The sequence below is a fragment of the Camelus ferus genome, chromosome 6, assembly GCF_009834535.1.
Source record: "Camelus ferus isolate YT-003-E chromosome 6, BCGSAC_Cfer_1.0, whole genome shotgun sequence".
Lineage (NCBI taxonomy): Eukaryota > Metazoa > Chordata > Mammalia > Artiodactyla > Camelidae > Camelus > Camelus ferus.
Genome location: NC_045701.1, coordinates 3981279 through 3995888, shown reverse-complemented (window position 1 = coordinate 3995888; position 14610 = coordinate 3981279). Strand labels below are relative to the sequence as shown.

Sequence of the window (14610 nt, the reverse complement as noted above, 5' to 3'; positions counted from 1 at the left end):
CTCCATCTTCAGTTATTCTGATTTCCATCCATCAGCCTCTCACAATAGAGAATTACTGATTTCAGAATGAGCAAAAATAATTGCTAATTTTTTTTAAATACAGTAAACTTATTTTGTCTCAAAATGCCAATCAACAGAAGGCAGTTCAAATAACTGAGTACTTTCCCCCCTGTTTTAATTTGAGAGATAAATTACCTGCTCTTTTTTTTTTTTTAAGTAACTCACAATAAAAAGTTTCTGAGCAAATCAAGTTTAATACTAATACATCGGCTGGAGGAGGACTTATATGTTTGTCCATGGATCAAGAATGTATATTACTGTTAGTATTGCTAATGCCGAGTCACTGAAATCTTGAAGGACCTATGAAGTTATTGACAAAAAAGAACATCTTATTAATTACAGTGTTTAGTATATTTGATGCCATTCTACTTTCTGCACAATCTTTTCTGATAAATCTGAGCATTCATCTAACCATTTTCCCCAATAATCTTGGATAAAAGGGAGTTTCTTAGAGTTATTGCAGTTATCAGTAGAACCAGCTTCCTTTCAGCCTTTTGACTGTGAAGGTAAAAATGTCAGACTCATATTTGTGAAGAGGAGAGTCTGTTCCAAATATTTTTTCACTGCATTTTCTACCCCTAAAATTATGTTGCAACCTTGACATTTTTCCTCTATTAGTGCCTCTCAAATGTGAGAAGCAGCTGAACTCAGTGTATAATTACTTCTTGGGGGAAATTAGTGGCTCTGGCCTTTATTCTCTCCAGTCCTCATTTCTGTGTCACCTGCCTATCAGCACTCAGATCCCTTAATAGGTGCTAGTAGACTAATATCTAAAGGTTTACTTAAAAGAAGTATTATTAAAAGATAAAGGACATGAAGTGCTGGGAAACTTAAGAGATTTCCATCTGTAACCTCTATGTCTGTTTACAGGTTTTTCTTTTGTTGTTGGCCTTCCCATTTCAGCGAGCCCCATGGTCCATGGTGGCACTTCTTAGCATTTTTGAATATGAGAATTGGCCCAGCTTTTATTGTTGTCATAGTTGTTAAGACATTTAATGACCTTGACTTTTTATATTTCTATTCCTTATGTTCCCTGCTGGCATCAGTCTCTTGACAGTCCCTGCTCTTATATCCTAAGTATGTGGTAAAGATGGCAAAATGAGTCATTTTTAAAAATTTTTACCCTCTTGGAGAGTGATAAATGAAGCTGCGTTTGTTCCAGTGAATAGTAGAATTTGAAATCCCACAAAGCCACCTAGGTTATTAGATGAATATCGCAGAGCTGCTTATTATGCACTATGGCTTAATGTAGATTATAGATGTGACCAAACAGTAATTAGCAGAGCTAGAGCTGTAATTAAACATTATTGTGCTGCTCTGTGATTTCTCCTTAGATTTCTGTTGCAAAGTAGAAGGAAACTGAGTAGTCGTTCCAAATCCGTAGGTGGATTTCCTCACTTTTTCCCACCCCCAAAATCTCACTTAATTAGCTAGATAATTAAAGTCATCCTCACACAAAGATCCTGAACTCTACTTAGTAACTTAACTCTGATCAGTAAGGGCAGCTTGATGCACACACACGTTAATCAGCTCCTTCCGTGTATTGTTATACTTAGTGATCAGTTCAGCTAAGTTTCTTCTCTTCAGGTTTAATTTCGCAATGGTGTTTTGTATTTATATCTTAGATGTTGTTTTCTGGATCTGTCAGTATAGAATTGTGAGCCTGGTTGCCTGGTTTTGTCTAGAATGTTAGTAGCTTATCTTTCCCTTGGCCTCTCAGCAGTACTGAATAACCTAAAGCCTAACAGGAAATGAAACCACCTCCAGAAAAGAGCTGTCTGTGATGGCTGAGAGAGTGTGCAGGGGACCCCCTGCAGACTTACCTCCCTGGGTACTCGGGATTGCTGCCTCAGCAATGAACTGGGTTGGCAGTAGGACTTGCCCAAGTGAGGCAATCAGGAAATTCACAGGAGTAACCTAGAAGGTTTAGGCCAATTTCTGTGTCCAACAAAGAAGACAAAAAAATTTCTCTGCTAGTAAAAGAAAGATATAAAAAAGGGAACAAACTGCAAGCAAAGGAAATGCACATACTGTCAAGCTGCTTCTAACTCAGTTCTCCAAGAGAAAGAACCAAGACATAGAGGTACGGCCCCTTTCTAGTATCTCTCACGGGTAAAATGTCCAGGAACCTTTCTTTCCAAAGAGTTAATGAACCGCTTTTTTGTAGCTTTCCTGAGAGGGCTTAGTGATTAGAGCCAGAATCCAGCACTACACAGTAGCAGCAGGAAATCCGGTTTACTTTTTTTGTGTTGCTTTCACCTTCAGATATATTCATAGTAGTTTTAAAGGGTCTTTCAAGGTTTCAGTACCTCCCAAGAATGTTGCCAAGTTAAATTATAAATGCCTGATTTTCAACAGTGCAAAAACCAAAAATACCTTTTGGCATTTACCGTTATGCAGAAGATTCATCATTCAGGCTTCTACTTTCATTTTATAAGAAGAGTGGAGTTAGGGAAGTACAGGGTGGATGCATGTAATAACAAACAGATAAGGATAATGTTTTGGCAGCTTTTCAAGGACCAGAATTAATCAGAATCAGTGTTTTGGCATTCTGTGGACTCTTGACAGTGATGATCTGCAAATAGCACTGACTTCCAATCCAAGACGTCAGAGCTGGCTGTAGAGAATGGGTCCAATACCCAGATCTCAGCTTCCAGGGTGGTATTGGAGGCCAGGAAAGTGTGTGTTCGTGCATATACGTGTTAAGAAAAGGGAGATGGATTATAGTAGGGTGGTGGTCATGCAGTAAACTATTCTAGAACCAGAGTTCTGTTGCAGAGTTGCCCAGCAGCTTGATTTATGGGTGCATATGTGCTGGCTCTGAATGTAGGTATGTTGAAGGAGTACATTTAACCTGGAGTAAAAAGTCTTCACAAGGGAAACAGGGTCCTGAATCCTTGACTCTCATTTTCTAGGTCTTCTGATTGATTTCATACTTAATCTCTAGGGAAGATCAGTCAGTGTGTGTACTGAGGGCTTTTGCACGTGCAAAACACTGTTTAGTTAGGATGTGGGCACTGTTAACTCAGTGTTGGTACTTTGTCAACCTGATAGATGCTAGGATTTAAAGAGTTAAGGGATTATTACTCTTTATTACATCTTTTCTTCTAGCTCTAGATGTGTTGCTTTCTTCTTGGAATCCAAGGAATTGCATTTTTGGTGAGAGGTTCTAGTTTTGGAGGTGGATTGCTGGTTCTTGTGGTTGACTATTCCTGTGTATGTGTACGTAATCGACTTCATCTGCAGACTGCTATGGATTGGCCTCTAGATAGTGACAGTACCTCCTATTTCTTACAGATAAATTTAATGTTAGATTCACACTCCAAAATGCCAGTCTCATTAACCAATCAGTGTTATAATCTCTGTGGGTTAAAAAAACCCCATCAGATTACTCCCAGTCCTCCTATAACTTTTAAGTAGATTTCTTCTACCTGAAGATGAACTAAAGATTTAGTCCGCTTTTTGTTTTTTTAACATTTCTTTTTAATTTTAATTTTTTGAGGGGAGCAAGGGAGAAGGTAATTGAGCTTATTTATTTTTAATGGAGGTACCGGGGATTGAACGTAGGACCTTGTGCGTGCTAAGCACGGAATCTACCACTGAGCTAGACCCTCCCCCCAGGTCTAGTCCTCTTGAAATGGCATTCCTGGGGTCTGGATATTTCTTCCCCTCTTGATCCCCACCTGTATTCTTGGATTTTATACCAGATTAATGTATTATTTGTTGAATGATTGGAGGGAAGCAAAGTGGTAGCAGTAAAACATGCCTCAGAAGCTGAGCCTTTGTCATCAATCTATGTGTGCTGTTGCTGTTGAAATCTAGCGCTGATTCTCTTTCAGTAGAGCTTTTAAAATAAGATGAGGTTTGGGGTTTTTTTAATACACTTTTGGCCAAGCACAGTTTATGAGGAAGATTGTTGATAAGAAATAGAGCTTCTCGTAGCCCAGGGTGTGCTCATCTAAACCCCTAGATTTGTAGTGTTATCATGAGCTAGAACTTCACAGTAAGGACCGAGTCTTATATTTAAAGCCCTGTGCACTCTGGCAGGAAAAGATGTTGGACTGGATTAAATGCAGAGAAAATATTTCCTCTAAATGTTCTCGCAACTCAGCTACAACTTTCTCTTCCTCTGCAGATGGAGTCCCCTGTCTCCACACCAGCAGTGCTGCCACTGCACCTTTTGGTGCCAGTGGTCAGTAATGACATCTCATCCCCCTGTGAGCAGATCATGGTTCGTACCCGATCAGTTGGGGTCAACACATGTGATGTGGCTCTGGCCACAGAGCCAGAGTGCCTGGGCCCCTGTGAACCTGGGACAAGTGTCAACCTCGAGGGCATCGTGTGGCAGGAAACAGAAGATGGTAAGTGCTACGTGCGGCTTTCCGATCCCTTCTCAACCTGCTTCTGTCAACAGGGGCTTGTTGTTATAAATAATACCAAGTATTTACTAGGAGTCACAAGTGACCATAGTTTGCTGGTGAGACCTACCCAGAGGATTATAGCAAACTTCTCTGAAATTGCCCAGCTTCTAGAGATTGCCAGTTTGAAAAATCAGTTATCTCCCCTTCATAGCTATTCAACAGTGTTGGCCCTGGTACTTACACACACATTTGGTAGGTGCTGGCCATGTAATTCAGACTGTGTCTGTACACTCCATTTTCCTTGCTATCATTTTATGTAGGAGAATTTGAATATACATGAACTTTTGGGTCAGGCTTAAAGATGAAAAGTAATAAAAGGGCAGCTGTGGGAGTCAAGGAAATGGAAAACAGGCACTCTTAAGTTGACTTAGTGTTGGCTCATTGAATATGCAACTCTTGCCGTTTTTAACACCTGGAGGTGCAGCCAACTCCTTCCCACTGGTTGCCTCATTGCCCAGCCACCCACACCACTTCATGCATCTGTCACTTAGTGCAGATTTTATAGGCCTAGGCAACAGGGAATACTGTTTACTTGGTCTTGTTTTCATGCATCTGCTACACAGTTGGCTCACCGTATGGTGCTGCTGCCCAAGGCTACCATCTAGACTTCCTGTATGTTCCATTTGCCCCTGAGAATGGAATCTCTTCTGTTTTGTAAGTTCATAAACCTGAACAAATAGGGGGCAAAGGGACCTAACCAGGTATTTCAGATCCCTTGGTACCATCTGTGGCAATCTGATTTCAGTATATATTCTTTTTATAAAGAATCCAAGTCCTTGTCATAGAATGTGTGGTTAGTGAGGCTGGCCCTCAGAGTCCCATCAGGTCTCTGCATCAGTAACCAGACTTTCAAAGTGTCCCCATTCTGAGGAGTTTCGAGGCCCAGAGGAGCACAACTAATTATCTCTGATTATCATAAGCTGTCTTGTCAGTCTGCCCATAGAAATTTAGGCATTTCATTCTGGTCATTCTAATAAAAGTCTGTTTCTCTGAATATTTTGTTGTGATTCAGTATTTAAAGTCTTCATGCAGTAGGTGCTAATGTGACACAGGTTAAAAATTCTGTGTTCTTGTCATTAGCAATATAGTGAAGTTTAAGCTTATAGAATAACAAACATTGCTGATGAAGTTTTATTGTGTGCCTAAGACCATAATGCAAAAAGGAAAAGAAAATAATCCTATTGTGTTAGAAACTGATGCAGAGACAGCAGAGAGAGAGAGAGGTTGATCTAGCGGTTGACTCTATATGTGTGTATACAGTGTGCAACCTAAAATCACAGGTGGCTGCCTCTGATTTTTGAAAAATTCATCTGCCTTTGGCCAAACATCTGAACAGCCAGAGTCTGTTGGAATGACAAACATATACAGACCACAGCTCTGGGCCGCCAAGCAAACTTCGGGGCCTGTTGCCTCATCATATTGAAAATACAAAACATCAATATCCTGCCAATTTACTGTATTCTGCTCATCTGTGTGATCATGACTTTCTCCAAGGGCAGTGTGCTTTTCATGTATGTGAATCTGAGAGTTCACACTGAGAGTGGGGCTAACCCTTTCACCCTCCTGAGAACAGTGGTTACCTTTTTATCTGAGGATCCTGTTCTCCCTCCTTGTCAGTGGGGATGTTGGTGCAGTTTTTTGTTTTTTGTTTTTTGCTTTTTAATTATTTGCTCTGAAAGACTCTGGTTGTTGCTGGCAGCCTATTACCAAGATCCCTGTTACACACTTTAAATTCACGCTGTATTTATATCATAGTTTGCAGTGTTGTATATAATTATACTTTTCTATTAATGTCTTTCTCTTCCACTGTTCTTAAAGTTCTGTGAGCTCAGAAACTGTGTTTTGCTCACCATTATATCCCTAGTACTTAATGCCTGGCACCTATCGTAGGCCCTCCAAAATATTTATTTGAGTGAATGAATGCTTGCACCTGTGTGATTGTCATTTCTGGATCCATTCATATGTATCTAATAGGTACTGTAATGTCAAATACTTCCAAAATTCTATACCTTCTCAAACTCAGAATAAACATTACCCTCACCAGGTTTAAGATCACTCTAATTTATTTAAACCTATAAGATGTTTAGTTCTCTTAGTTTTAACACCTTATTTTCTCCCACTTATATTGTGTTTCAGAGCTTAGTACCTCACTTCTTTCTTTTTCTTTCATCCCAAGAGAAAGAATCGTTCTGCAATTTTACACTCTGCTTTCTGGTCATCCCAGAGGCCCTTCACCTGAACTGGCTGTTGGCAAAGGTCTGAATTGGAATCAGAGTTGGTTCAGATTCCTTTTGATCTTTAGATAACAGATTTTCTGCAAAGATCATTCTCTCAGATATATAAGAGCTAGTGTACTGAATCAGTTCTCAAGTTAATAATAAGAACTATTTACAGATACTTAAAAAAAAAATCCTTCTAGCCTTCTAGGTTTTTTGTTTGCGCTCCAACTCTTTGTACTTCTTTCTGTCTCTCTGTCCAACATACTTCTTCAAATGGAAGAACCTGTACAGCTTAGAGAGAAGCCATGAGTGCTTGGCCTCTGAAGGGAAATGAGGATCCTGAGGTCCCTGTAAAACTGAGCCACCTTGCAGAGAACAGGTATAGGGGTCATGGCCTCAGTTCTTCCTCATTTCTTTGTTCACCTGTCTGGCAGCCTTGCTTCTTTCTTTCCTAGCTCTCACTGTAAACCTTGTCTGGAGGCATTTGGAAATTCCTGCAGATCCTATCTCTTTTTAGGCCATTCCTAATTCAGCCAGCACTACAAAGATCCTCCCTAGGTTCATCAACCTTAGGACTATTAAGAAGACCGAAGTATAACCTGGAGTGTTTTCCTTGGCTTGAGACTTACTCTTAGCACTTACACAGAGGCCTGATTCCCCTTGATTTCACTTTGTCCCACCTCACTTCAAATCAGAATTAACAGGTCCCAAGACTATTTTTGGTTCACAAGTCTTACGTTGTTTCCAGGACCAGGGTTAAGGTATCAGAAATCTTAAGGCAGACCATATACTTCTGCTGAGGCAAAATTGCTTACTGGCTTCTATGGTATTTTAAGGAAAGGCAAAGCTGACTTACTAGATAAGAATTCCTGAAGTGCTACAGGGTCTCCTTTTTAGACCGCAGCACTAAGTCGAAGGCCATCACTAACAGCATATTTCACTTTGGCAGATATACTTTCTAGAAGAATTTGTGATACAGTGAAAAGAGCTCTGGAGAGAAAATCAGGAGACCTCTATGTCCTTGCCACTATCATTGTGACCTTGGACAAGTTCCTTAACTTCTTTGAACCTTAGTTACCTCATCTCTTAAATACAGTTGAACTAGGTGACCAGTGAGGACATATCCAGCTTTTAAGTTACTACACTTAAACCTTAGAGTCAGCATGGATCCAGTACTACTTGATTATGGCATATACCAATGGACAGTTTCATATACTACTCATGAGAATGAAGACTGGAAAATATTAATACCATTGGTGAGATTTTATTGTACACTTGCTTCTATAGATTTGTTTAATCAGAAAAATTGAACTATTTACCTTGCCAGTCTCAAACTGAAGAAATATCCACCTCCCATTTTTCAGTACCTGACCCCAGACTGACAAGTGAAAGAATTCACAAAACTGAGCTAGTTGGTTTTGATACAAGTTTATGCTAGCTGACAGAAGCTGAGTTCACAGTACCGCTTAACAGTCCCTTCATCTGCCTGTTACGTTCACACTCCCCAGTACTTACTTCATTCTCAAGATTCATTAATCCATTCCATTCTCTCTTCAGGCTCTTAAACAACCAAGGTCAAAGCTACCCACCTACATCCTCCAGCTTCCCTTCTATTTATTAAAATGTACTTTTTATTGTTATTTCCTTTTTCTCTTCTTATTCTGAAGATTCTTTGAGACTTTATACCATGAATTTTATCTACTCTTCTTCATCTTCATTCTTTCCTCTCCTGTTTAAACTCTTTCCCACTGTGACACTTCCTTACAGTGAAAATACTTTCCTCATCCTTGCTACCCCTTTGAACTACTGACCTCTCCCCTTTTCTTGCCTACTTGCTATTGCTGTTTTCGATCTCTTTTTACCTGCCCGGTATCATATAACACCTTGCCATCAGATTTCTTCTGCCACTATTTGAAACATTTCTCATACCAATGATCATCTGTTTTCCAAAGGTCTTCTCTGTCTTTCCTTTACTTTTAGAAGCTCTGCTATTTCTTCGTTCTTGGAGATCTTCTCTCTTGCCTTTGTAATATTGCACTTCCCCAAATTTCCATGTCTCTTTCTAATTAATTTTTCTCTTTATCTTGTGTCACTCCTTCTTCTTTCATGTATTCATTAGGTTAGAAACTCCTAAAACTGATGGGTTTTAGGATGCTGAAATACTGATCGTTACTGTCCTGTTGTTTTCTAGATGGGACCTGTGGCAGCTGGTGCCGCACTCCCTTTGCCTGACAAGCAGCCTCATCCGCAATATATTTTTTCACTTACGGTGTGTGCCATGGTGAGGGAAGTTGAGGAAGCATTGAGTTAAGGATGGGATTTGGCTGCTAGGAACAGAAAATGAAGTAATAATGATTTAATGTAAGAGAATTCTGAAGATAGGCAGTCTAAAGCTGTTACAATGGCTTCACAAGGAGTTCCAGGCTCCTTACAGTTACTTATTTTTGCAAAATTGCTAATCTAGCTCTAGCCAACATGTGTACTCCCCAAGTTTGAAAACAGAGGAGAACGGTAAAACAGCATCTGCTTTCCACCTAATCTGTTTCCCTTTGACAAGCTTTTGAACAGTTTGCAAGCCTCTGGTTTTGTGTATTACACCTAATACATTGAAAACCCCAACAGACCACTGGAAAAAAATTTTTTTTAACTATAGTATAGTTGATTCACAATGTTGTATTAGTTTCTGGTTACAGCAAAGTGATTCAGTTATATGTATGTATTTTTTCATATTCTTTTTCATTATAGGTTATTATAAGATATTGAGTATAGTTCCCTGTGCTATACAGTAGGACCTTGTTGGTATTTAAAAATATTTCCCTTTCAATCATCATATATGTTTTAAATAATTCAGAAGAATCGTGTATGACGTTTACCCAGACAGTTAACATTTCTGTTGTTCTTCCTCCATTCCTGATGTTCTGAGAGTCCCCTCTATTGTTTTCCTTCTGTCTGAAGACTCTCCTTTGGTAATTCTTTTAGAGCAGATCCACTGGGAATTAATTCTGTGAGAACGTCTTTATTTTACTTTTATTCCTAAACGATATTTTTTCCTGGATATAGAAATCTAGGTTTACATTTCTTTCAGTACTTTAAAATGTTCCGTTTCCTTTTCACCTTCATGATTTCTGAGAAATATACAGTCACTTAAATTGTTATTTGCCTATAAAGTAATATGTCATTTTCCCCTGTTGTTTTCAAAGTGTTTCTGTCATTTGGAGCATTTTGATTATGATATGTCTGACATGGATTTCTTTGAGTTTATCCTGTTTGAAGGTTCGCTTAGCTTCTTGAATGTGTAAATTTGTCTTTTTTCAAATCTTGGGAGTCTTTGGCCTTTGCTTCTTCATTAATTCTTTTTGTTTTGTGCCACCCTCTTTCTCTTCTCCTTCTAGGACTGCAGTGTCATGACTATACACCAATCCTTATTTGTTTCCACCTAGAATTTCTGTGTCTGTTCTTCTCTATTAGACTATAAGATGGTTAGGCCAGGAACTGCATTTTATATATCACGATATTTCTCCAAGGATTAGTTCAGTCTTTACACAGAAAGTAAAATAATCACTTAATATTTGATTAATAAAATTGTGTAGGTAAAACTTGTCATTTTTTTTGGTAACCTCTCTTGGGCTCATTTGCTAGTTATTGATTAAAAATAATGAGGAATTTTGTAAGGTGCTTTCTTTTTTTTTTTTTTTTTTTATAACAGTTGCTCCCAGCACCAATTTTTTGAAATTACAAAAGTCAGAGATAGAACCTCTAGAGATTTTCAGAGGAAATGGTTTGAAATTATACTCTGAGGAACTTGAGCATGGAGGAACCTCAGAAGCAGTCATAAATAAGGAGTGAGGGGTGCTGAGTGGACAGGCCCCAGCCCCCACCTCTGCTACCCCAACAGATGAAACCCAGAGGAGTTCTACTTTGGGGTGACTTATATGTTAAGCTCCCTTGTAAAACTATGTTTGAAGAGGAGTCTTCTGTTTTGATAATCATTTATCTAGGTTCACCCTCCCACTCCACGTTGAAATCCTCTTACAACATCTCTGAAATCAGTCTGGTCTTCTTTTGCCGGAATATCAGAAAGACAGAAGTTGTAGTGCTGTACCACGTTTTTGAAGCTGAAGTGAGTGCAGCTGCCTTATATGCCAGAGTGTATGAAAAGCTGAATTCTAGCTTAATGATTTGGTGGGGAGGAGAAAGTTTTCAAGTTTTGCACTTGGTGAAGGTTTTGTTATATATATGGGTAAGCAGACATGGAAAAGCTATGCATTTCCTTCTCCACATCAGGGTGTACATTTTTATTCCAGCAACTAGCAGTGTCTGAAACTGAGAAGAATTGTGTCCAGGAATAATAGTGCCTTAAAGGCATAGTCGTGCAGAACAAATATCTCTGAATTAGAGTCAAGAGAGTTGGATTCCAGAACAGATTATACATTTAGCTAGCAGTGTGATCTTGGATAACTCTCTGAACTTCTCCTGCCCTTAGATTTCCTACTTATAGGGGCTTGGGCTACATCTGCCCTACCCAGTAGAACTTTTGGTGATGGAAGTGTGCTCTCCAAAATGATAGTCCAGTGACACGTGGTATTGAGCACCTGAAATGTGGCACCTGGAACTGAATTTTTAATTTTATTAAATTTAAACATTCACACATAGCTAGTAGTTTACCATATTGAACATCTTATGGGCTAGATGATCTTTAAGTTATATATACCTAGAAGTGTATATATGCTCTTGAGAAGAAGAGTCATCTGTGGGAGGATGAAGAGACTGAGTAAACAGCTGACATCTACACAGACCAGGGTGACTTCTGTGTGCTCTGTGTGCTGTTACCTGGGAGAACATTTGGCTCTGCTTCAAACTCTGTGTTTGAGCCCTGTACTTTGGTCTGTGGGCTGCAGCTTTCTCATTATCAGAGTAATAGGCAGTGGTTTTGCTTAGCAGGAAGTTAGTTTGCCTGTGGTAGCTCCGCTGAGAACCTGTCTCAGCCGATCTTCATCCTCAGCTGATTGCAGATCCCAGCTGTGGGCCTTTGTCCTTCTCACTAAAAGGAAGAGGCTGTCCATTAACCTTTCATGGAAATCGTAACCTTAATAGTTACCCTTGGTTTATTCTGTTTGATTCTGATGTAGGAAGTTATGTGTGTGGACCATGAAATATCTAATTTTAGCTACTTATACCAGAAAGTAAAGATGGTTCTCAGCTACTGATTTTTCTTTTTCCTTGGCTGTAATTAATGCTCTTTCACTTTCAGTCTTGCCTCAGGCAGCTCTTACCTGGAGGGAGATGGTGTGCAGTGACCAGGGTTTCTCTACTGCTTAGCCAGCTGCTTACTAGCCTGACTCTTGCAGAAACAGCTCTACCAATAGCACAGTCGTAAAGAGCCTAGCAGCCATTGTCTGGCACCACAAGTCTTCATAGCAACAGACCACCACATGGCAACAGCAGCCACACAAAGAAAGCATTAGGGAAATCAATACTTACTTTCTCCCAGCCCCTCCTCCACCCAAAACAACAGCCAACACATTCTTCCCACCTGGCAGTTAACTCCCAGGGGATGCTTTAGGGCAGTTACGTGTTTGTGTACCCTTGTGGATTGTGTTATCTGTCCACTGTCTTATATTTAAATCTTGAAGCCCTAAGGAAAAATTTCAGTTACAGACTTTTTTGCGTTTCATTTTGCAAATTGCAGAATAAACTAATCTCCCTTTTGTGCACTCTCACCTACCTCCACCCTCCCCTCCAGCAAAGGAGAGTCAGGCAGTGAGTTGGCCAGGCTGCAAGCTTGCCAGATATGTAAGGCTTGTTTCAAATGAGATTCTTTTGATATTTCAGTAACAAAACCCTCTCAGATGGGTTCAGAGACATACCTCTGTTGTTGTTAATGCCATCCTTTAACAAATAATTTAGTTCATCTACTTCTCTATGAACCCCAGTAAGTGATACCTAGGCAATAAATACAGTTCTGATATAAACTGGGGCTAATCACGAGCCCCAGCTAATTTAGCTTTGGCATGATTCCAAGGGGAAAAGGCCCCATTTGAGAGCCTTTGTGTTTTCTTGCCCCGTTGATAAGGTTATTTAACTAGTCTGGGCCTCAGTTTGCTCATTTACAAAATGAGGAGGTTGGACTACATCTCTTTGTGGTCCTTCCAGCTCTGATATTTATAACTGATCATTTCTGTGGGACAGAAGAGGGAACTGTCTTTATTAATCATGGGTTGTGGTGAGGGCTGCTGGAAGATGTTGTTGGACCCTCCTGTTTCAGTGCTTACACTGCTAAAAGCAGGTCCTGGCCCTGCCCTCATTGATAAAGCTGATGGGCAGAAGCTGTTAACAAACTTGGCAGCTAGCCTTTTCTCTCATGGCAGCAGTTTCATACCAGTTCAGGCAGAGCTTTTCTCCAAAGTCACTGCTACTGCCTCTTAATGATACCAGTGAGATATTTTCTCTCTCCCTCTCTCTCTCTCTCTCCTGTCTCTCTCCCTACCCACACCTCCTCTCTGTCTCTGACTACTCCAGTGAAACAAGACGCTGTTCTCCACCTCTTCTGCTACTTTGTTATCCCATCTCCCATAAGCTCTACTGAACAAGGAAATCGTAGGGCATCAACTTTATAATTTAGGCAGCTGGAGATAATTTCCCCAGGATAGGGTGGGTAGGTAGCTGATTCCCCTGGCATGAGGCAGCATTGCTAAATGGCCTTGTGTTCTGTCTGCCAGGCTTTGGCTTTGTTAGGCCCATTGAGGCCTCTCTGTATTTGAGTTAAATTATAGTGGCAAACCAGGCCCATGTACTTTTAGAGGGTTAGGGGTTAGAAAGAATGGAAAGTGTGTCATTTATAGGCCCCTGCTACTTGCTAATTGCATAAGGAATCCACTGTCCCTGTGCTTACTCATGCCGGATCCTTTATTTCCCTTCTCCACAGCAACAAGCTCTATGACAAAAAGGCTATGGTGAGAAATTGAGTAGCTCCCCTCCCACAAGTTGTACTCTATTTTCTCTTTAGGATGTCTAAAACAAGCCTGAAAGACTGCTGTCAAATAATTTTCTACCTTCATTGAACTAATAATCAAATGAAACTTTTAACCCTGAACGAATTCAGTGAACAACCTGCTTTCTCCTTATTTGACTCTAATTATCCCTCTCTTTTAAAAGTTTTCCTGTATCATCTGTATACTTGAAATACTGTGCATCTTCCTATTTACCAAGCTCCCCTCTGCTTTTTAGGTTTTACCCTACTCGTTAGAATTATTATATTTAAAAAGTCTTCCAGAATCAAGTATCAGTATGGAGAAGGAATGGGTGAATAAAGCAGACCCTGCACCACCACGCTCACCCCCGTATGCTGTTGCTTTAGATATTAGACTGGTCTCCTACCCTGGCAGTTGGACAGACTGCCTTTGAAGTATAGAACTTGTCTAAAAGTATAGAACATTTCAGATGATCCTGACTCTGATGTACAGGAGTCACAAACCCAAAGATTTTGTTTTTGTTTTTATGTTAATAGATCTTTCAGCAACAGTATAAAAATATAACATTGATAGACCTAGAGATTATCATACTTAAGTGAAGTAAATCACACAGAGAGAGATAGATTTCATATGATATCTCATATCTGGAATCTAAAGAAAATGATACAGATGAACTTATTTACAAAACAGAAATAGACTCACAGACATAGAAAATAAACTTATGGCTTCCAAAGGAGAAGGGGGTGCAGATAAATTAGGGATTTCGGATTAACGGATGCACACTACTATATATAAAGTAGATAAACAACAAAGACCTACTGTATACCACAGGGAACTGTATTTGATATCTTGTAATAACCTAGAATGGTAAAGAATCTGAGAATATATATATATACACACACACATGTATGACTGAATCACTTTGCTGTACACCTGAAA

The 14610-nt window shown here is 39.7% G+C and overlaps 1 protein-coding gene across 2 annotated transcripts in view; it reads left to right on the top strand.

Annotated features, from left to right (window-relative positions):
* ZNF609 (zinc finger protein 609) overlaps nt 1-14610 on the top strand; it is a 183836-nt gene that overhangs the window by 125378 nt on the left and 43848 nt on the right. For both annotated transcript variants that reach the window (XM_032480954.1, XM_032480952.1), the window contains exon 3: nt 4196-4421. In XM_032480954.1, coding sequence (XP_032336845.1) covers nt 4196-4421 — 226 coding nt within the window. The remainder of the gene's footprint in view (nt 1-4195; nt 4422-14610) is intronic.